Genomic DNA, 21,761 nt, shown 5'->3' with positions numbered 1-21,761 from the left:
ACGCTCGTACCTTTCACCCTTATGAGGTTAAGGAGGTTCCGTTGGGCCGTTTACATGTGTTCAGTTTAAACCCAGCTGCAGGGGAAAGTGTAGGGTTTGTTTGACATTTCCAGTAAAGCAAAGGAACGCCAATAACAACTTGTGGACAACGTTCGGCCTGTTCTCTCGTTTCGCAGCATCGTCTCGGCGTTACACAGCCACCCCTCCCCTCCTGCACCATTTCCGTGTTTCAGACACAGAATCGTTTCAATGGATCCCGTGCCACGTCAATAAAAAACACTTATTCTTGAATTGTAATGATGGACAACACTGCAGGGGGAGCGCGAGCCCCGGGATGAACCGAAAATATACCGAACGATGCCCGGTTAATAAGCGAAAGGGTGCATGACGTGCCGAAATCAGTCCAAGTCAGGAAGACCGTGACGCCAACACAGCCGAACTTACCTAATGCCACCTCGCAGGCTTTGCGCAGCTGTGAATGGTGAGCCTTTTTCACCTCCTTGTCGGCCAGGATCTTTTCCAAAGCTCGTGTGAGGAACATGTTTTTCGTTTTTTTGCCCTCATACATGTCGCACCGGAATCTATCTGGCGAGTTCAGCCTGGTCCCAGTGTGGGGTCTTCAGCTGCCTCGAATGGAGATGTATCCCTTTTGACGAATGTTAGCCGCTAGGGCCCCTAACTGACAAACATAAATAAACCCAGAAGGTGGGGTAAATCCCTCAGACTGTTCCTAACGACCTGCCTTCTGCGCCATGTTGGAGAGAGGAAACGACGTCACGTACGTTTGGGAACGGCCGCAGTGAGGCACGCGGGACAGGGGGAGGCGAGCGCGAGCTTCATCCAGCAACAGACCTTCCTACAGATTTATGAACGGAGATCATCTAAAACTCTACAACTCTTTTCATAAAAATATTACATGATTTAAATCGGTCTTAAAAAATGCTTTAGTCGTGTTCCATTACGTACTTTCGATTATTTATTCATTTTATAAACCCACTTCGATCATTTTGGATGTATTTTAGAGGCGTTCCCGGTGATCTTTTACTTACGATTACATTATGACTTTTTTTTAACGTGACGTTTTCTATGACAATGACATAGCTTCTGCAGATCAGTAGTAGAAAGTGACATGAGTTGGGGGCGGGACCATTGGCGCTGAGCAACACCGCCCCTTTGTTGAAAGCTCTGTTTACATCTCTCCCGCTAGCTTCCAGCCCTTCACATCACATTTCTGGTGCAACAAATATGGGAAGCAATATCTGAGAGCTATCCAGTTTTGAGCCTGGTGCCATCTTGGACAACGAAAATAAAGATGCACTAATTTTTTTGGAGTACAAGTTGTGTTTTTTTTCAGTAAGACTGACTGAGTTTTTAGTCAGCGCGAAGTTACCTGCTACTCTGTATGCTCTTTTCCACTTTAATCGGGTAAATTTATGAGAAATAAAGTTGCAAATTTAAGAGATTGAAAGTTTTAAATCTATGACCGGATCATCGCATATTCATACTTTTTTTGGGTGGCCCCAATACTCCAGAGACGTATAAATAAGGTTATTTTTACTTAGTTTGGCCGGGTGGAACTTATACTCAGATGCGACTTAAATGTGATTTAATAAAATAATAACATAAAGGCTGATGTTATTTGTACGTATTTATGTGCGACCCAGCACAAAAACTGGTTAAAAAAAATGAATACTTGGCCAAAATGCACATTGCTGCATTGGCCACACTTATTTTAACACTAACCAAACAACAACTTTGTACTATTTACATGAAAATTGTCACTTCCTTAAATAAATAGGTTCATGTGTTTATTTTCCCACTGGCAACCACTAGAGGGCACTGTAGGTGTGTATCAGTAAAAGCTGTTGACAGCAACACAGAAGAAGCGCCAGTCTCTGTGGTGATGTTTAAAAGTGGCACAGAGAGGGAATTCAATGGATTTTGTGATTTGAAGTGAATACAGTTTAGATGTTGGTTTGTTCTTTATGCTATTGTTATCTGAAAACAGTTAAATGTTGTGCTAATATACTAGATTCCTCCTATGTTTCATTAAGCTAAAGAAGTATCAATATGTTAGAAAGGATACATATACTTAGTCTATTAATGTTCTGTGAATAGGATTTTTCTTTAAAGATGAGATACCTGTTAAATAAAATTATGCCAAATGTGCAATTTATTCATGGTGTTTTTCTTCATTTTTATGACTCGTACTCCGGAGCGACTTAGCCCACCCATTGTATTTTCTATGTCACAAATAGACTCTTTTACAAACAAAATATTTTCCTCTGCTTGTGACTCAAGACAATTTGAATAAAGAAATACTCAAATGCAATTCTAAACTTAATTTTCTTTAAATGTGTTTTCCATCTTATAAAAAAATTCAATTAAAATATGACAATTTTCATTGTAGTGGATCTTTAAATTGACTCATTAAAGTCCAAATCCATTGCAAAAAATAAAAACAACACATTTTTTAATTTTATGGTTTGCTCTATTTTATATTACTAATATATCTAGATTAAAGAAAACAAGAAAAAGTAGTTCATTATAGAAGAGTAAACACAAAACCACTAAACAAACCAAGTTCTGCTTTTGGACAAAAACATTTTTTTTTCAATTGACAAAAAGAAGTAAATTTCAATTTTATAAGTTCCTCCACATCACAAACACATTAAATTCAATCCAATTTTATTTATATAACCCAAATTCACAACAGTCATTTCAGCGGGCTTCGTATCGGTAATTGTAAGGTAGACATACAATCAAAAAGTATCATAAATGCATAGAATTCAATCGGATAATACTAAAACTTTAACTAAACAGACCAAACTAAACTGGCATCCCTGCCCTTAGACCCTCCTACGCGGTAAGGAAAAAAAACGGAATCCGGAAAAAAGGAAGAAACCTCAGGGGTGCCCACATGAAGGAGGTATCCTCCCCCAGGATGAGGTTTTTTGTGTGTGTTTGTGCATATGTATATATATATATATGTATATATATATATATATATATATATATATGTATATATATATATATATATATATACACAAATATATATTGTGTAAATATTTCTGTAAATATATATGTTTACAGAAATAGAGTCCTTGATGCTAATTCTCATCTTTTTATACACACCATCTCTAGAATTTAGTCTGCAAAAAAAAAAAAAAAAAAACGTAAACTTTTTAATTACTATATTCTTTTTTTTAGTCTAGTTTATTTTGATAAATGTTGTGAAAAGTATTTGAGCCTCAAATTTCTCCTTACATTCTCACCTATCAGATTTTAATGTGATTGTATGTAAAAACATAATCAATATTCAGATTTTACTAAACAACACAACTTACTTTCTGACAGATTTATTGTTTCTACTACTTTGCTCCATGCCTCAGCTTGCCTCTAAGTGTGCATACCTACATATTTATTCTTCCCACACCTACCGCCTTCTGCAGCATCAACAAGCATTCAGCACAGTCTAAAACCAAACACACAAAACCTGGCAGCCTGACAACAGATTTGGCAGCAGTGAGAGCACTTTCACTTTAAGCCATCTTGTCCCTTCCTTTTAGTTTCATAAATGAGAACAGAAATGAGGAATCAGCAGCTATACTCATTAAGATAAAACATCCCAGCTATACAAAAAAATACTAAAAATTTTCGGTGTTCATGCTGCTTGACTAGAACCATGTTTACTATCAAACATAGGCACCAGCATGTACGGTAGTAAAAACATTGGTTTAACACAAATAGGGGGTCACAAACAACATTTCACAATTTTTTCTTATTTTATTAAAGTATTCCTATATCCGGATTTCCACAAAAAAGTAGGAATTGGAAAATATCCCAAGAATTAAAACAAATATATAGAAAATATCCTTATAAATAAAATACCGGTATCTAGAGTCATAAAAACATTTCAAGTTTTACGTTCTCAGTTTAAGCAAAGAAGCTGTCAAAAGTAAACATTTCTAAAGCCATACCTGAGTAAAGACAAGAAGAGATACTGAGGTGGGAGGTCATTAAAAAAACCAAACCATTCTACTAAAAACACATATTGATGCATAACAGCGTGGTTTGAACATCGATGGACACAATGGAGCAGGGGTCTGCACTCTGGGGTCTCCAGAGCCACTTGCAGCTCTTTTATCCCTCCATTCTGACTCTTTGGCTTTGAAGAAAAATGCTAACAATCTGAATGAGGTAAATTGTCATGTCATTTAGATTTTTACACTGAGGTGAACTTACCCCGAGCCCAAAATTAAATTGACATTACTGAATCGAAAGTTTACCATTCCTCCAAAATGCACACATCGAATAATTTAAAAAATGATGGTAAAAGGTGTGATCTATTGTCAGAGTGGTTAATGATTAAAATAGGTTGAAGCTCACATTCTTCTCTTAAATCCAGCTGATATTCAGAGGCAAAATTAATCAAAGTTAATCTACTGCAGCAGGAGCATCTTGTCTGACACAGGATATATTGAAAGGAACTTGTATGTGATGTTTTCAAAAGTAACATAATAAAAATGTAACACTTTTATAGCTACATTATATAAATGAATTACTTAATGGCCACAAAAATACAAATAAAGCGTTTTTTCCAAACAGTAAAGTGGGACTTTGTGACTCTTGCTAGGTTTTGGTCTATAAGAAACTAACTCAAATGGCTCTTTTAGGGTTAAAGGTTGCAGAACCCTGCAATGCAGGATATAAACCCAAACTGGCATTGAATGCAAGTAGTGTCACAAAGAGGTGCTTTTGTTTTTGGTTTCAGTGTAGCATCCAACTGGACTTCATTTCTCATCAGAAATGTATATTTCTGTAAACAAACCTAAAGAAAAAAAATTAATGTGTGCTTTGACTTCCCTCTTCTGATCCAGATAATGCCTGGGAGGAATTTAAAGTCTCATGAGAAGATGTTGGGTGATCAGGTTCATATATTTTGAAATCTGTCCTTGTCTGGGTTGCACTTCTTCAGCAGTCCTGATGCAATGGCTTTCACAGCTCTGGTGGTCTCCGTACAGGTGGGCTTGATAAGTGACTCGGGCAGGAGAAAACCAAAATATCCCGTGTCCCTCAGCTCAAATGCAAAAGCATAGGGGATCCCATTCTTGTAAGCCCAGTCGATAGAGCTGCCAGAGCTCACATCTAAAAAAAAATATATATATATTAAAAACACACTTAAATTTAGGAAATATTTCACTCGAGTTTCATTCATTGCAAAAGAAAAACGTCCACCTTTTTAGTTAGATTAAAACTTTGCCAGCACAGAATATGAATCCCATGCTTAACAAATGCAGAGATTATGACTTGACAGCTCTAACTTTGCTACGGAAGCCTGCAAGATGTAAAAAAAAAAAAAGAGAGAGCTCACAAAGAGTTGTGGAGGCGGGTCCATATCTATACCGGACTCCGTAGGCAGAATACAAAGCTTTAACTGCACTGCTCGCTGCTGACTCCTGCACAATGGAAGCACATTTCAGAAATACTGTGCCTTTTTATGTAGTTTAGATAAGGTTAACAGGATAAGACGGCATAGCTAGCTTTCACAGGTAAAATAGGAAAACACACACTGTCTTACCACACAGTTGAAGTTAGGGATCATTGCATATTTGTAGGAGTACGGGTACAGAAGCATTTGTGCGTAAGCGTGGATGGATATGTACGCTTTAATGCGCTTCTTGTTTTTGCGCAGGAACTTGGCCACGGCTTTGACTTCAGGTTCAGACTCGGGGAAAGGGCCGCAGTACGTGTCGTCACACGGATGAGAGGAGGCACCCTCGTCTGGAAAAAAAACAGAGATGGAAAAGGAGGCATTGGGAGGAAAAAAATCCAAGAGATTCTCTCACAATATCTGTAGAAATATATGTGCAAATTTCTATAAATAAATAAATATTAAAATTAAATAAAAATATGTATTCCATCCCCTCTACAAAAGTTTCAGATCAACTTTACTCACATTACATCGCCGAAGGTTCAAAGGGAAAGAATTAGAGATATACCTCGTCAAATTTAAATCGCAGGATTCTAAAGACACTTAAAACATATTATCTGTTGCATAAATTAAAGAAAGAGGAAGCAAAATCTGCAATAAGTTCATAACTGAAGTAGTTCCCTAATGCTGTGATTCTTGAAAACGTGGTTTCCTCTTTTACAAGCAGGTTTATTCTGCAAAGTTAATCTGATGCAGAAGTCTTTGTAAATACACCGTTTCTTTAAATAACAGAAACTAGGTGACAATTACCATCATAAAAATAATTAGCAGGACTTTCAGTCTCCTTTCATTTCTGCATTTCCACTTTATAGCTTGTATTAAATAGCTAAGTACTTCTTTTTTTTTTCTTGTTGCATATTTTTGTCTTACCTGACATGATTTTGGTATAATGATAGCTTAAATGCATCCCCCTGACATTTTAAAACACTCACCGCACCATTTCACCTTCCAGTTCCTGTTAGCATCCACCCCTCTGCAGTGAAACTTGCGAATTTTAGACCGTGTCTTCCTCCAGAATCGATCCTGCACGGTAAATAAAGACATTAAGCATTACATTGATGTAAAACATTATATTTAACAACACAACTAACCTAAAAAATAACTTATCAGACTCATTCTGATCAATTAAAAGCTATGGTTTCACTAGTTAAATCAAGTTTTCAGACCTACTTGATCAGGTTAACACAATAAACAACCTAACTGTTTTGCTACTGTTCTGAATCAGAAAACATTTGGTCTTTAAGTTTTGAGTGTCACAATAATATAGGGACAACATTTAAAAACTAAACTCCTTTCATGAAATGTTCTCAGTATAGAGGACCACCGTGTTCCAGCTGTAATGATATCCATCCACATTGAAGACAGGCATAATGTAGAAGCTGAGCTGGTTGAGGAGCTTTGTCATTGCGGAGTCATACTGGTATGAGTTGATGGCCTGCAAGAAATGAAAGATAAAATAAGAACTACACAACAGGTTTATTTAAAAGTTGGCTTTTGATCCCTTTTTTCATGCATTTGGATTGTGTTTTGCATGCACTTGAATGAGGGTGGAAGTGAGGCGATCTGGCCACTGGGCTAATTCTCCTTATCTGCAACTCTTTAACCAGACACAGGCCAAGGTTAATGGGCTTAAGACCTGAAAGACAGGGCACTCTGACCTCCAGTGGCCTGCTTCAGAACTGCATCTTAGTCACACTGTCTTGCATCTTTAATGCGTTGATCTTTTAGATCATTCTATTTTAAAACCAAGCGATTCCTGTCTATTCCTGCAGCAAATCTCTTTCCATTCCCCTTTACTTAATATTTCTGCTGCACAAATGTCAACACTGTGACATACCCTTTTTCGAATTACCTGCCTTTTCCCATTTCTTATCTCTATTCCTGCCTGTGACCTGGAATATGGTCTCAGCAAAACACGCCGAGGCTCATCTCAATTTCAAAATCGACATCTGGAGCAGAGAGAAAGCTTTTAGCATGATTTATAAAAAAAACAAAAAAAAAACAACCCTCATTTCTCAAGTCTCTTAAACGCCAGTGGAAAGCGGGTTGACACATTTCCCATAATGCAAACGGAATTTCAAGAGATGAAATGCTCCATGACATGCAGCAAAGGCGCGGAACACTGCAGCTGCAATAAATTATCATAGGCATCAGTTTAAGACTGCAAAACAAGCATTACTTAGCAAAAAAAATACTAATCCTCTCCTGTTGAGCATTAACTTGGACTCCTTTGCTCATGTTCATAGAAAAAGAGGAAATGGAGAGAATTATAAATCCAAAACTACTCATACTGACAAAGTGTTTCTTAACCTTTTCTTAAATTATTCCATTTGTTTATTTTAAAAGCCTTACATTTTTAAATTTATCGACTTTTCCTCTTATTTTTTGGCACTGGTTGGCTGACTCTGCACTGCAAATCCCGCTCATCTGGCTCATAACCAGTGCCAAAATATTCTTGCTGTCTAAGGGTGTCTCTGGACTGGCTCTTACTCTAAATGGCACTGTGTTGAGAGGGGGCAATGAAACTCTTTTTGAACTGAACTCAGATTTTTTTCCCACAGCTGTGCATGAAAACAGATGCTGTGTTTTTTAGGTGCCCAAAAATGACTTAATGCATGCAGGAATTTAGGAAATGGATCAAGTTGTACTGTAAAATCATGCCTCATCTTTACAATACAGTACAACATTTTTTTTCAACAGTTGGATTTAGAGGTCACACAGTTACCTCTTTGACAAACCACTGGCAGAAGGCTGGCCCTATCCACTCTCTGGCATGAACACCACAGTCAATCCACACCGCCTTCTTCTGGTTTCCCTTTCCTAGCTGACAAAACACAAACACAGTCACTTTTTAAACACATATGTTGAAATTTTGTGATTTTTGACTTACCTGAAGCACATAAAGAGGCCTCCCTTCGTACGACTTTCCAATGGAGAACAAGGCAACTAAATCAGGTTGTGTTCTGTTCATCTCAAACATCCAGCTCTGGATCTTAAAGGCAGGGAAAAAAACAACATTAAAATCTTTTAAAACATTTACTTTTTGGAAGATTTAGTTTTTTTATCTTTTAAGATGTCCTGTACAGTCATATGCAGTGGCTTTTAAGGTAGGATTTAGTCACAAATCTTGATGGTTTGTGACTGTAAATAAAGTTGAAGGCTGGGAAGTGTTTTAAGCAGAGTGTGTGTTTTGAGTTGAGACAATCTCACTGCAGAGGGGAGAAATCCGTAGCTGGAGAGCAGCTTAAAGATACTGTTTATTTAGTTAGTGCTCTTGAGATTAGTGGAGTGTGAGGGACAGGTGGGAAGATGGGGGACATCCCAGCTACCTCCTCCAGAGAGTGATAAACCTCGTAGTCGTACTGGGACTCTGCCCTCCGCTTGCGGGAGAAGCGATGTCCTGTCTGCTTTTCAATTTCTTTCTGTAGATTGGAGATCAAAACCCTGTGTGGAGAGGAGATAAACATGATGCACATGAGAGAAAAGCTGCTGGAACATCAACATCTCTGACATTTGTTTGTCAAACATACCAATGATTCAACCCAGGAGAGTAGCTATCAAAAGAAAAAACTTCAAATACTAAACCAGGTTCAACTAAAACTAATTTTGGAGCGGAAGTGAAATGCCGTATTTTGTTTTTCTCACTATTTTCTCGCAGTTTTGACACCATCACCCTCAACACTTAGCTGATATATATCCACAAAAATCACCCAGAGCAGAAAAGATGAGGCTTAGTCATTGGCGTCATAAAAATAAACTCTCCATCTTCCTCCCTTTGGTTCTTCCTTACACATTTCATCTATAAGCAGCTGGTGAACTCATAAATAAAATGTAATTTATGACGCCTCATTCCCTCAAAGCCTTTCTCCAAGCCCTGTGTGGTGTGGAGTAAACTGTTTTTGACAAATTCTCAGTCATAAAACTCAAACTCCGCTCTCATCCTCAGCACAGAGGTTTCTCCCAAAGGACAGGGACAAAAATGGAAGTGCTCTTAGTTGCGGTTGCTTTGATAAATCTCCATCATTTCAGCACTAATTTTCATGAGGGATGGTGCAGGGAGATAAAAGTGCTGCTCTGAGGAACCGATATGGAGAGAGGGACTGTGTTTGTGTGCGCCCCGGCTTTGAGGGGGAATGAAAGCTTTCCAATGGACCACTCTGCATGTGTGAATCGTATTTCATGTCTGAAAAGAGCTGGTAACTTCAAGGACTGTGGGATAACACACATGTGAAAGGATGGAGAGGCTCTGGTGGGATGGCTAAAAAAAACCAAGAGAACTACTCAGCTGTTTACAGTTTCTGTACTTACTGATATTGGATTTTCTCGTCGGTTAAGCGTTCATGCATTCCTCGTATGTCGTGGTTTTTCACATGAACATCCACAGATCGGTTTGGGTGAATTAGAGAAGCACTGTTGGGTTGCCAAAAGTCCACCTGCAGTGAACACATCAGGATTTCTTAGTCAATATCCACAATATTATTTTAAATTGACCTTTTAAATGTATTTAAATTATTGATGAACATTTTGGATTACAACAGATAAGTAAATTAAAAAAAAGGAAAGTAAAATAGTAGATACACTAGAGGCACAACATTTTCACCACATCTGAAGAATAAAACAGGGTTTGAAGAGCTAGGCAGCAGTTTTTTTTTGTTTTAGGATGTAAACAAATGTATGCATTTTAAAATCTTTATTTAAATTTCTTAAAATGATATGTTCTGAGGGTTTATGTGAACAAAAAGGACTGCAAATAGCTAAGAATGGAAAAAAAAAATTAATCGCGTACAAACACAAGTCAGTGGCAGGTTTTTATTATGGTAAACTTTTGCATCTGCCCAAATATTAAACTACCTGTATTTTCCAGACTATAAGTCGCTGCGGAGTATAAGTCGCACCCGCCCAAAAATGCATTATAAAGTAGAAAAAAACACAGATAAGTCGCACTGGACTATAAGTCGCATTTTGACGGGAAATTTATTTGACAAAATCTGAGACCAAGAACTAATAACTTGCACAACCTCATATGACACAATCATAGCAGACTGCAGATCTCATAATTTCACAGTAATTCTTTCTCGTACTTATTTATTTATTCCTTTCTTGAAGCATCATTGGCCAACTAATACTCTGTTTTCATCCTGTATTTGTAGAAACAGTTGTCATTTTTATTACATTTCTGAATCTATGAAATCATTGGAAAATAGAATATTATGTTTTTAGCCTTCAAGATCTTACTGTAAAAAAAGGTTTGCTGATTCTCTGAGTCACTTAACATACTCTTAACTCTTAACATACCTCATACATCAAATTGACCCAGGAACATCATCTCTGTTCCTCACAAATGAACATAACAGGAGGGTTAACAATGTATTTATTTCAATTTATTTCTAATATAAGTCGCTGCGGAGTATAAGTCGTACCCCTTGCCAAACTATGAAAAAGGGGCGACTTATAGTCCAGAAAATACGGTATTATCACCAAAAAACGTCATATTATAAAATGGTCGTAAAATAAAATTTGATGGTCAATTCCGATCAAATGAATGTTCCTTTTTGAGTCAAACATCTCCTTAGTTCTGGAATGTTTAAAAAAAGATACTTAAGCTTAGAAAGACGGTCTACAGTTGCTACTCAACATTAACGTCAAGAAAGTAAAATGAAGAGAGAAGATGTTGGCATCAATGTCAAAAATTTAAGAATAACTGCAAAAAGTTGCAAAAACCTCTAGTGATAAATTGAATCTGAACAATTCTGCAGCTTTATTGGGACAAAACTTTAAATTTTCTTTTATCACATGAGACCCCAAATCTGTGATACAGGTTTTAAATGCAGGTACCACAATGAAAAAATATGTCAACTGTTGCACACCAAAAAAAAAAAAAAAAAAATCCACCATTTAAATGTTTCAATTGTTAAGAGACTAACCCAGCAGATGAGCTGAACTTTGTTTGGAGCCAAAAGGATTGTAAAGTCTCATCTGGAAACTTTATTGAACCCTTCCAAATGGTTTGGCACCCCTCTTTTTACTGTTAGCAAAAACAAATCCAGGATGCTGCAAAACCCAGAACACTGAAAGAGCCCTTAAATATCCCTAATCAGATTAAAAAACTTCCCAAATAAACACTTTATAGGTGCACTTATAGACCCCTAAAGACGTATTATTTGTCTGCATTAAAAATCTTTTTAATCGTCTTGTCCCTTTATTTTCCAACAGACCTATAAAAGAAAATTCTAAAATTGTGTTGTTTTTGTTTGAGCTGGCACCAGTGGGAGGGAACGGATCCAGGTCAATAAAATAAAAGGCCGTCTTTTCTTCAGACAGATGGAAAGACACAAACTCACAGTGTCACCTCAATGAAAAGAAATCGGTCAACGAACACAAAAGAAGGAGCCTGTAAAAGCAAACCGTTTAAAAATTAAAAAAAACTTTGTTTATTTCTTACAAATTGGTTTTACGTTATTTTATATTTACGTTCTGTTAGAGTTGATTTTTTTGAGATCTTGCAGAGAAAAATTCTTGTGTCTACATTTTCTAAATCTTATTCCTTCTTTTTAACCAAGTAAACATTTTTGCTTCATGGACAAAAACGTTCATCAGATCATTAGGTTCCAAATTTATCGCAATTATGTTTTCAGCAGACATTTTTGCAGTCCAACTGAGAACTCAAAGCTCAAAGTTCTGTCATTTCAACTGGAAATTACAGATTGTTTCTCGTTCACAGGTAACTATCGCATCCTGTTAAATATTTTTTCCTTTTCCACATGTTTTTATTTATGAAAAGGAATTCCGTGCAGCTCTCTGTAAAAGTAACTGTTAGGAATTCTGTATTGTGAAGTTAAAAATGTGAACTAATCTTTCTGCTAATTTTAAAAGTCCCATACATAAAATAAACACAAAACCCTTTTTACGCACTAAGTTCCTCAGATATTCCTTAAAGTCTGTAATACTTTAATTTGTATTGTTTTTCCTTCTATTCTGTCAAGGTAATTGCCACTTTTAGGAGGTTTGGGCTTTCTTTGTGCCAACAGTCCCTCCCACAACTCAAAGGCGAATTTCTAATGAACTCCTGCTGCTCTGCAGAACCTATATGTCCTAGAAATTAACACTATTTTTTTATCATGGCTAAAAACTAGATAATCGTAATTAAAAAAGGCTTTTAATATAGATCAAAAGATGATCGGAGTGGGACTTCAATTCTCAAACGAAAGAAAAATTATAAACCCCCCCCCCACAATAAACAAGCAAAAGTGATCTATTTTGTTTTAAAAACTAGTTCTTATGTTGGTGTCTGTGTGCAGCCTAAGCTGAAACCTTTTGACTGGAGGCACGGTGATGTGACTAAGCTGCTGGGAGTGCACTTCCGCAGCTGTCCAAACAGTAGCTGCTGCAGCCTCTCTCAGCCCTGCAGCAACATGTTCGCTGCACCTCCATTCAGAAAGGTCAGGCTAAATCCTGACCACAGGTTTTCGTCTCTCCTGGTACCAGCTGCAGCTCGCGTATAAACATTCTCAGTGTCCTTCTGTGGCCTTTACTGTCCTTTTCCTCCAGATCTGAGGGGTCACTCAGCACGAGGTCAGCAAATACTGAAACAAAAGCTTGCGGGGAACGAACATGAACTCATCCTTTAACTAGGCATTAAGCTTTCCTTCCTGTATAGATAAAAGCAGATACAACTTATATTTTGCTGTTTAAGATAGATTAATATTAAAAAAAAACTTACTAATGAATGAGAACTCATTAGAAAAAGTCCAAGATTTTAAAATGCAACAATTAGAAAAATGCTTTAATGTATTAGCTGCAGAAACTCAATCCACTTCTTTTTTTTTTGAATTTGCTAAAATAAAACTGGTTTTGGTGCATTTTGTGCTTTGAAAGATGTGCTGCTTTATTCAGAGAAGAACAAAGTAAAGAAGGCTTTACTTGAGCTGCTCCCAGTGATAGCTAATTACTTCCAAATGAGTTTGGGCAAAAGGGAAGGGCCTTTGTGTCACTCCTAATTTCAATATGTCTAAAAAGTTTGCTGAATTCGCAAACTAAAAAACACCCAGACAAAAAAAAACACTTATCTTGGAGATTTTTATTATTATTATTATTATTGAAGGGGCAATACAAGTACCATCAAGCATGCAGGAAACAGATCTTACAAGAGAACATGTGTGTGAAGAGAGATGGTCACAAACCTTCATCAGTCCCAGAATTCCCTTCAGGGCTCGGACCTCCTGCTCATTAGTCGGAATAATCCTGAGGACTTGATCGCTGGAAAAAAAGTGGCACAAGAGTTTTGTTATCGCTGGAATCAAATTGCCCTGAAGGGGTTTGAACAGCACTTCTATCCACTTTGATCAAGCGCTCCTGAGTGCACCTCATTTCAAAAACATCTGGGCTGTGGAGTCATGCAATGAAACTTGGCTTTTGTGTGAGCTAACAGGGACACTTAGCAGATTTAAGATGCCAAAAAGGGATTTCTCTTCCAGATTCCAGTAGATGAGAGAACCAATGACCATACAGCAACCTGTCTGACCTAGACACTAAGAACATCATTATAGGATTATATTTCCAGCTCTGTAGGCGGCACCTGGAACAGGTTTCTGCTGCCGTTTACATTTTACGTTGCAAAAGTCTACCAAAGTTATCCTACACACGTATAGTAAATGTTGCAGACATAAGGTTTTTATTTTTTATATCCTACTTCTAAATAACTTTTTATTCAGCTTAAAAACAATACATATTCTTTTACAGACACAATACAATGAAAAGTAAGACCTAAACAATGAGTCTGGTTACACAAAACCCTCGATGGGTTAGTCATGATAGGTTTTTGATTGAAACGCTTTAAGCAGATAATGCGTGGCACTCGAACGTTTTTGTTAGACTATTTTAATGCAAGATGACAGCAAAACAGTTTTTGTGAAACACAACAGTGAACTGAGATGATTAATACAACAGAAGATGTTTATGCTTTTGCTGATAATTGGAACTGAACATGTAAGCAGAGAGGCTCAACAGCATTTGTAACTCAATCTGAAAAGCATATCCTTTATCTTCTTGTGCAACAAAACAAAGACCTTCTTTTTGTTAATCCTGAATCTTCTAAAATGCTGTGTTCACTCTGAAAATCTGAAAACCAACATTTTATTCTGTTCTTTTTTTGAACCCCCTTTTGTTTTCTGTTCTTTTAAAAATTATTTTAAAAGAGGACTTTTCGGTTTAGTGCAAGTGATGGTTCTGTAACCCTATTGCCTTATAGCATTAAAAGGAGATGAATGAGAAATTAGAGGTGGAGTAAAACACCTTCTACTAGAAATAGTGGATAAGAATTAGGAGAATATATGAACATAAAGAAATATTCAACTTTAAAATAAATAGTCCTTTTTGTGTGAACCTTTTTTTTTGTAATTTAAATTCTTTTTGCAACAAAAATCCATTTTTCAGTTGCTTCTTTTCTCATTTTTACAATGGATGACTCTCCTGGGTGAAAACAATTTGCTTTTAGCTCTCAAACCCAAGACATATTTTTGACATGTCATCACTAAAGCTAGAATGTTGTTAACATTGTCAGAGAGGTATAGAGGTACAAAGTGTTCAGTTAACATGTTAGCTTTGCAGACCTTTGGGTCATAGGAATATCTGGGCATCAGACATGTGCTCAAACATATATTTGCACAAAATATGTAGTCTTAAATCTTAAACTAATGATGTGAATCCATTTATATTCAAATCTCAGTTGTATGAGACAGGCAGTTTTCAGCAGTGACAGTCTTCCCCTGCCCCTACATCAAAGGCTCTTTAGACACAGGCTATAAATATCTGTACATACCTAAAGTCTTCTTGTCTATATGTTTACTCAGATTAATGGCCTAACTAGCTCAAAGTCTCTTGACTCCAGAAATGTGACACAAGCAAAAAATACGTTTTTCTCGTCTGTTACGGTATACGTGTGTATTCTTTATCCACACAGGCTGCTTGAGCAGGATATCTGACCTTTTTAAAACTGTCATTTTGGTAATCATAACCACGCAGAGAACTTGGAGTTGTATTTGAGTAAAAAAATCAACAGCTTTTCTGTATCATGCGTCATTTAAACAAACAAGGATAGAAAAGCTTGGAGAGTGAACTTAATGGTTTACGCAGAAAAACGACAGATGGATCACAAAGGCTTTTTTTGTTCATCCAAGATAAGAGACTGCAAATAACTCTGGAGTGTTTTTCCGGTCTCTGTCTCTGAACTTGAGCAGCAGTCAGGGCGGCCCCCATAAATTAAATACATGAGAGAAATGTGTGTTCTCACCCTACATAGCGGTTGTTGTAGAGAAATGCGCCTGCAGGACATAGCAGGGAGCTGCAGATCATCACAGACGTCAGTAAAGCTGGGACGCGGAATGCGCTCTGATGAACCACAATCAACCTTGACGAGAACATCAGAGAGCAGGAGACAACTTCCATGATGCCGCTCAGCCGTGCGCTTCCGGTGCGTAAAAGGATCATGCGCTCTTGGTAACTTCTCCACATGTGGCGCACAAACAGCTCGCTCCTCCGCGGGGAATCGCGCACCACCTCCGCTCCGCTGCAACAGTGGAGGGAGTTTTCAGGTTAGGTTTTGTAAACTAGGAGGGCCATAGTCACGTGGTCCCCAGGCAGTTGGCGAAGTCAAAACTCCATCCCTCCTTGAGCGCCAAGAGAAAGATTTGTGCACACATTTGCACGAGCAAAAGTAAATACGCGCCTTTGCATTGCTGCCAATGCGTAAAAAAGGAGATATTATTAGTATTTTTTAAGTTGTATTCGTTAAATACAACCTGCTTTATTGATATCACTCAAAACAAATGTATCTGGAAGTTTTATCACTCGGGGAAAGGAACAACATCCTCGTATAAATCATTTACTGTGGCTATTAGTCTCTTTAAACTTGTTTTTTTGCATAAAAACCTAAACACAAATAAGTGACGAGTAGAAGAAATCTAACCTAGAGGTCAAAGTCGCCTAATTTTGTTAGCTGAGCTCCTGAGTCTGTCAACTACGACCTCAGTTGGCTCGCACCCTGCTGGAATTCCTCTGTGGAGCTGGAGAGGACTTTTCCTTTTATTCCAGCCTTCGTGCCTCCGTTTGATCCTCCACTTATCACCCAACACGGTGATTAAATGTTTAAGTCAACCGCCTGCCTCTTCCTTTTGTGAGTGCACGGCAGCACATTTTTCTCATGCTTCTCTCTGGTGTCAACAGTGGGCCACCTGTTTTGCACCAATTACTGTACAAAAGTTCTCCAAACACACCCTTTCGGCCCCGCTTCCAAACAGACGCAGCGCTGTGCGCTTGCTGAAAGAAAGGAGGGATGAAACAAGTTGTCTCCAATTACACTTCAGAAAGGCTGCTGTTTTATCTCACGGGTTTAGAATAAAATGGCAATAATGACGTATAAGAGCACATTGAGATATGATCAAATCATATATTTGTTTAAGAGCTTTAAGTAAATGTATTCACACACCCAGTGAAAATGTGTTGTGTCAACCCTGACATTCAGCTGATAAAAAAGCAGATAACAGATCATCTGCTTTTTACCCAGCTACCTTTTATTTTATGTATAGTTCTAACAGTAACACACACACTTCAGTCTTTTTTTTAAATGATTTCCTAAAACCAAATCTGCTTTAATTTTGAAAAGAGAATATGAAATTATATTTAGGAGACCGGTTTCGGTTTTCCCCTAAGTCTGATTTGAGTTCCCATGTTTCCATTGCATACAAAGAGGTGTTTTTTTTAGTATGAATGCAATCCAAACATCCTCAGAAAGTCTCATCAGACTTTAAATTTAGCGTGTCCAATATGGAGGTCTTGACGGTAAGTGATTTAAAAAGCAAAATCCAAGAAACTATTCAGCACATTTAAGGTATTAGTCATGATGGTTGCTTTATCATGAATCTGTTTTAGAGTTTTAAGCAGAAATAGTATATTGATGAAAAGGTTTTTGTGTTAACCCTGACCAGATCAGAAAATAACAGGTCTTCTGTTTTTCTTTAATACCTCCTGCCCTTTCCGGTTTTAACCTAAACACAAAGTTTAGTCTTTTTAAATAATTTTCTGAAACCAAATTTGCTTTGTTTAAAAAGTAAAACTCTAAAATTAAATGTAGGAAATAGGTTTCATTTCTGCCCCAACTTTAATGTTACTATCCACGTTTCTATTGCATGTAAAGCAATTTGTGTTGAATGTGATTCAAACATCCTCAGAAAGTTTCAACAAACTCAAAATTCAGCGTGTCATGTTTTCCAATACTGGAGGTCCTGCAGTAAGTGTTTTAAAAAGCAAGAAAAACATGAAACTATTAAGAAAAAAGTGTGTCTGAGCTGCACTGACAGCTGCACACACAGGCACACATTCATAAAATGATGTTTTTTTTCTTCTATGGATATCATGTTCAGAGACCTACAGGGAGAACTGGCAGAGTAGTGTTTTTTACATTAGGCACATGTTGGGTACCGTGATGCATGGCACCGCCTGGAGTCAGTTTGATGTTGTTTTCTTTACTCTGGACTGCTTTCCTGGCTGTGTGGTACATGTTTCAGGCTCTGGGATGCGGTCTACAGCAAAACGAAGGACTGAGCATCTTTTTAAGATGAACCCCAGCAATCTTAGAACAGCAGGCCCAAAGAGGTTTTTTCATCTTAGCTCTCACATTTATTAAGATTAGCAAAAAATGCTCCTTGATTGGTAAGAATTTAGTGTGGTGATATAAAACCAGGCAAACTGGACAAGTTTAAGGTAGAAGACAGGGGTCCCAAATAGAGAACTGAAGGGTTTATTTATGTATTTTTTAAAAGGTCCTCAGGAACAGTCAAAATGTAGGTAAAATATGTTTCTAAATTTTAAAAAAAATGTAAGAAGGATAAAAGTAACATGAAAAAGTCACATTTTGTCATTTCTGGTTCACTGAAAAAGTAGTGAAAAAGTAAATTTACTTTAAATGTAGTGTTGGAAAAAAAATCAAATCACTAGGATTTAACAAGGTTTCTTTTTTATTATTGTTGGGCAAATTGAGTTTCAGAAACCCACATAGTGAGAGGTGTTGTGGTTGCATTCTTTTTATTGGCTTCAGTTTATCAACTTCCTATGCTAATGTTTCAGTTAACTGGTGACTGGCCTCTACTTATTGTGCACTTTTCTAGCTGTGTCACATCTCCAGGCGCTATGGTTATAGTTCCAGACACTCATACATGCATTCACACACTGATGGACCACCATGTAGGGTCTTTCCCATGCATACTTTGAGATCTGACATAGGCAAGGGTAACCAGACCAGGTTGACCACTCTACCTCTGCACCAATGTTGCCCCATGACTAAGAGTTTTATGACAACCTTCTATCTTAATAAATAAGATATAATTTCAGAGGACTAGCAAACTAAAGTCTCTGGACTTGGGCCCTTCTTGACTTAAACAGAATTACAGAGATGAATATGACTTTTGTATTTACCATTTAAAGTCATCTGAGTTTCATGTTTGTCTTTACATTTTATTATACTTTTCAAAAACAAACTTTATTGCATTTTAATATTTATATTTCCTTGTTATGGAGAAGATGTTTGCAGTGAGCAGTGAGAGAATCATGTGTTGTCATTTGTCACTGAGTCTGTAGAAAAATTCGAAATGAAAAATGTATTTTGGGGTTTTCAGTACCATCTAAGATCACTAAAAAAAAGAAAAAAAGTCAAATGCCTTAAACAAAACCCGTGCAGTCAATTGAGCCAGTCTGTGTCAGAAACTTACCAGGAATTTGTTGCACTGCTTATCTTTTTCTTTTGTTACGCACCACTGCTAGAAAAACTGAAGCACATTTAGCACAATGCACTGATTGTGAACTGCTGGAGCTACAAGCTGAGAAGAATGCTGTTAATGTAACAGAAGATTTGATACTTTGGAGAAATGTTGTATTTTTACCCATTAAAGAACCCCTTTTCTGATACATTTACATAAGCTGTTGTAGGAGTTTTCATTTTCTCCTCATGCATGTATTGGTTGTCTCACACGACTTTCCCTCACAGTCCAAAAACATGTCTTGTAGTGGTTTCTCTAACTTTTTCCTGTGTGCATGTGAGTGTGTGTTGCCCTGCAACAGACTGGCGACCTGTTTAGAGCGTCCCCCGCCTTCAACCAATGGTAGCTGGTTCCAGCCGCCCCGTGACCCCGAAAGGGATTCAGCTGGAAATGAGGATGGATTTATGGATAGGCTGTTGTACTTGTTTTCTGCTGCTTTGTGTGCTAAAATCACAAAAATATGTGAACGCTACCCAATAAGGGTCCACCTGTGAGCTATGTTTGGTTTTTGCTGCTATGAACTGATCACGTAACTGTAAAGCATCTGCACAAAAGTAATGTTTGCATCAGCGTAAATTAACACTGTTATCACCCCTTGTGTTTCATGTTTCCATGCAAGCACTAAAGTGTTTCATGCATGATGACTCAATTTCACCCAGGTATAAGAATAGGAGAAGTCTTGGCAGCATTTCCCAATTCATAAAGATTAAACTAAATTACATATGAGTGGTGTTATTTTTGCAGATCAAGTCATAATAAAAAGTAATACTCCATAAATTCACCTGACCTGTGACCCTAAAACTTCAATTAAGCTTTTTATTTCTGCAAATGTCACCAATAATCCACTAAATTAATTTCCCCCAGGTTTGAGTCCCCCCCCCCCCATGTCTGCATGAATGCAAAAATCAACACTGCCCTCTAGTGGCCGCTAAGGCACAGTACAACCTAATACCTCTACTTGCTGGGTGTTAAAATATGTAGTACCTCACATGACCACCAGAGGATGGTGCAGGTCAAGATTTATTCCGATTCAAGGGCCAATCCACAACTCACTAAACAAAACGAACCACAACTGAGACCTACAGTAGCTAAATAAACTCTCCCTCTGGTGCTGGTAAAGTGGGCCACCCTCCTTGTTTTTCTAGTCTCTGCAGACAATGTTGGACCCAAACTCACAGCAGAACTCCCTCAGTGACAACCTCACAGTCTGTTCTACATGTTATACTCTGCCTTATTATCTCCACTCCAGTAAAACATTTTTAAAAGATTGTTTAAGGGGCAAGCATGTTTACATTTGCACCAAATTACCCTGGCTGTTTTCTAATGCAAAACAGAGACGCTTCACCTGCAAGAAACTCGTTCAGCCCTGGAGTGAGAGCTGAGAGTCAGAGGAGCTCCAATAAGTGTTCAGCTCAGTAAGAGGAAATTATGTCCTGATTAAAGCCTGATTAATTAGATGTCATAGTTTGTAGAGGTTTGCTTGAACAATTTGCCTCACAGCAGTTTGTGCAGGTACAGCTAGCACACTTCCATTCGATGGGATATTTCTTTTTCTAAATAATTAGAAAGAACATCACAATTATTAGTTCAAATTGTCTAGAAAAACTGTTATCCCAAAGGCAGAGCCCATTGACTCACAACATAAAATTACAGCTATTTAACTATTTAGCAGTTAAAATCAATTATGCAATGAAAATAGAGCAGAAAATCTCTCAAATCAACTGTTCTAAGTAACACAATAAAAAGAACAACATGGAGTTTTTTCTGTTTCCTTCCAGTCTTGCACAGATCTCAACACAACTGGAAACTCATTTTCTCTGTTTGCCTGACCACCTGTGTCTCACTTCCTCTGAAAGTAAGTGTTTTGGATTCTGTGTCTGCACGCTCTTAGTGAGGAAACTAAAACAAAGGGGCAGTCAATGGAGAGGCCTGGTCAAGAGCTGAGACTCGGAGTTAGAATGGGATTAATCTGAAAGTCACTGAAAAATACAAGCTGCATTTTATGAAAAATTGTCCAGGAGTGTGTTTCTTCTTTTTGATTTTCTTCCTAAACAACAATTTAAAAAAATATTTTTTGTTTCAGGTTTGTTCCATATTGGCAAATATTTCATTTCTTTTTTCCTGCAGATTCAGGACCATTGCCTCTGTGCTGACATGACCAAAGTGTTTCTTTGTTTGAATAGAATTGAGTTCTCTGATTTTTTCCAATAATATAAATACTTTTTTTTTTTTTAGATAAAGCGTCTTCAGTTCTGCAGGGTTTTTTGATTTAAATTTGTTATTGGAGCCAATTTTTCAGATCACCTCCATGCAGATGAAGAATTTAAACTTCAGAGCACAACTGACATTTAGGTCTGGAAATGTGAGAGCTCTTTTGCAAACAGAGGAAAGTTGAGGCAAACCAGCCTATACTTTAGCTAAAGAAATATTTTTGCTTTAAATAAAGAATATTGGCATTA

The 21,761-nt window shown here is 37.4% G+C and overlaps 2 protein-coding genes across 3 annotated transcripts in view; both read right to left on the bottom strand.

Annotated features, from left to right (window-relative positions):
* Positions 1 to 821, bottom strand: part of arfgef1 (ADP ribosylation factor guanine nucleotide exchange factor 1) — a 39,706-nt gene extending 38,885 nt beyond the window's left edge. Inside the window, exon 1 of one of the 2 annotated variants that reach the window (XM_011488900.3) lies at positions 445 to 821. In XM_011488900.3, coding sequence (XP_011487202.1) covers positions 445 to 568 — 124 coding nt within the window. In that variant the 5' untranslated portion in view covers positions 569 to 821. The remainder of the gene's footprint in view (positions 1 to 444) is intronic. The other variant, XM_011488901.3, reaches the window with a different exon arrangement.
* Positions 822 to 3,343: 2,522 nt separating this feature from the next.
* On the bottom strand, positions 3,344 to 16,075 carry cpa6 (carboxypeptidase A6). Its single transcript, XM_004081260.4, has 11 exons — positions 15,783 to 16,075; positions 13,675 to 13,750; positions 9,803 to 9,927; positions 8,824 to 8,938; positions 8,385 to 8,486; positions 8,220 to 8,318; positions 6,819 to 6,929; positions 6,427 to 6,517; positions 5,582 to 5,784; positions 5,375 to 5,459; positions 3,344 to 5,148 (listed from the first exon to the last, which is right to left on the bottom strand). Exons 1-11 carry the CDS (start codon positions 16,001 to 16,003, stop codon positions 4,934 to 4,936), a joined length of 1,443 nt encoding a protein of 480 aa, XP_004081308.1. The 5' UTR covers positions 16,004 to 16,075; the 3' UTR covers positions 3,344 to 4,933.
* Between the last annotated feature and the right edge of the window lie 5,686 nt (positions 16,076 to 21,761).

Source organism: Oryzias latipes, chromosome 20, assembly GCF_002234675.1.
Source record: "Oryzias latipes chromosome 20, ASM223467v1".
Lineage (NCBI taxonomy): Eukaryota > Metazoa > Chordata > Actinopteri > Beloniformes > Adrianichthyidae > Oryzias > Oryzias latipes.
This window is presented reverse-complemented; position numbering and strand designations above follow the sequence as displayed.

Bases quoted from the DNA above. Each gene is read 5' to 3' on its own strand.
- cpa6 (XM_004081260.4), bottom strand. From the start codon at position 16,003: ATGTGGAGAAGTTACCAAGAGCGCATGATCCTTTTACGCACCGGAAGC. The intron at 8,939-9,802 runs GTAAGTACAGAA...CTCTCCACACAG, and splicing joins GACGAGAAAATCCAATATCA to GGTTTTGATCTCCAATCTAC. The intron at 5,460-5,581 runs GTAAGACAGTGT...TCCATTGTGCAG, and splicing joins TCCCTAACTTCAACTGTGTG to GAGTCAGCAGCGAGCAGTGC.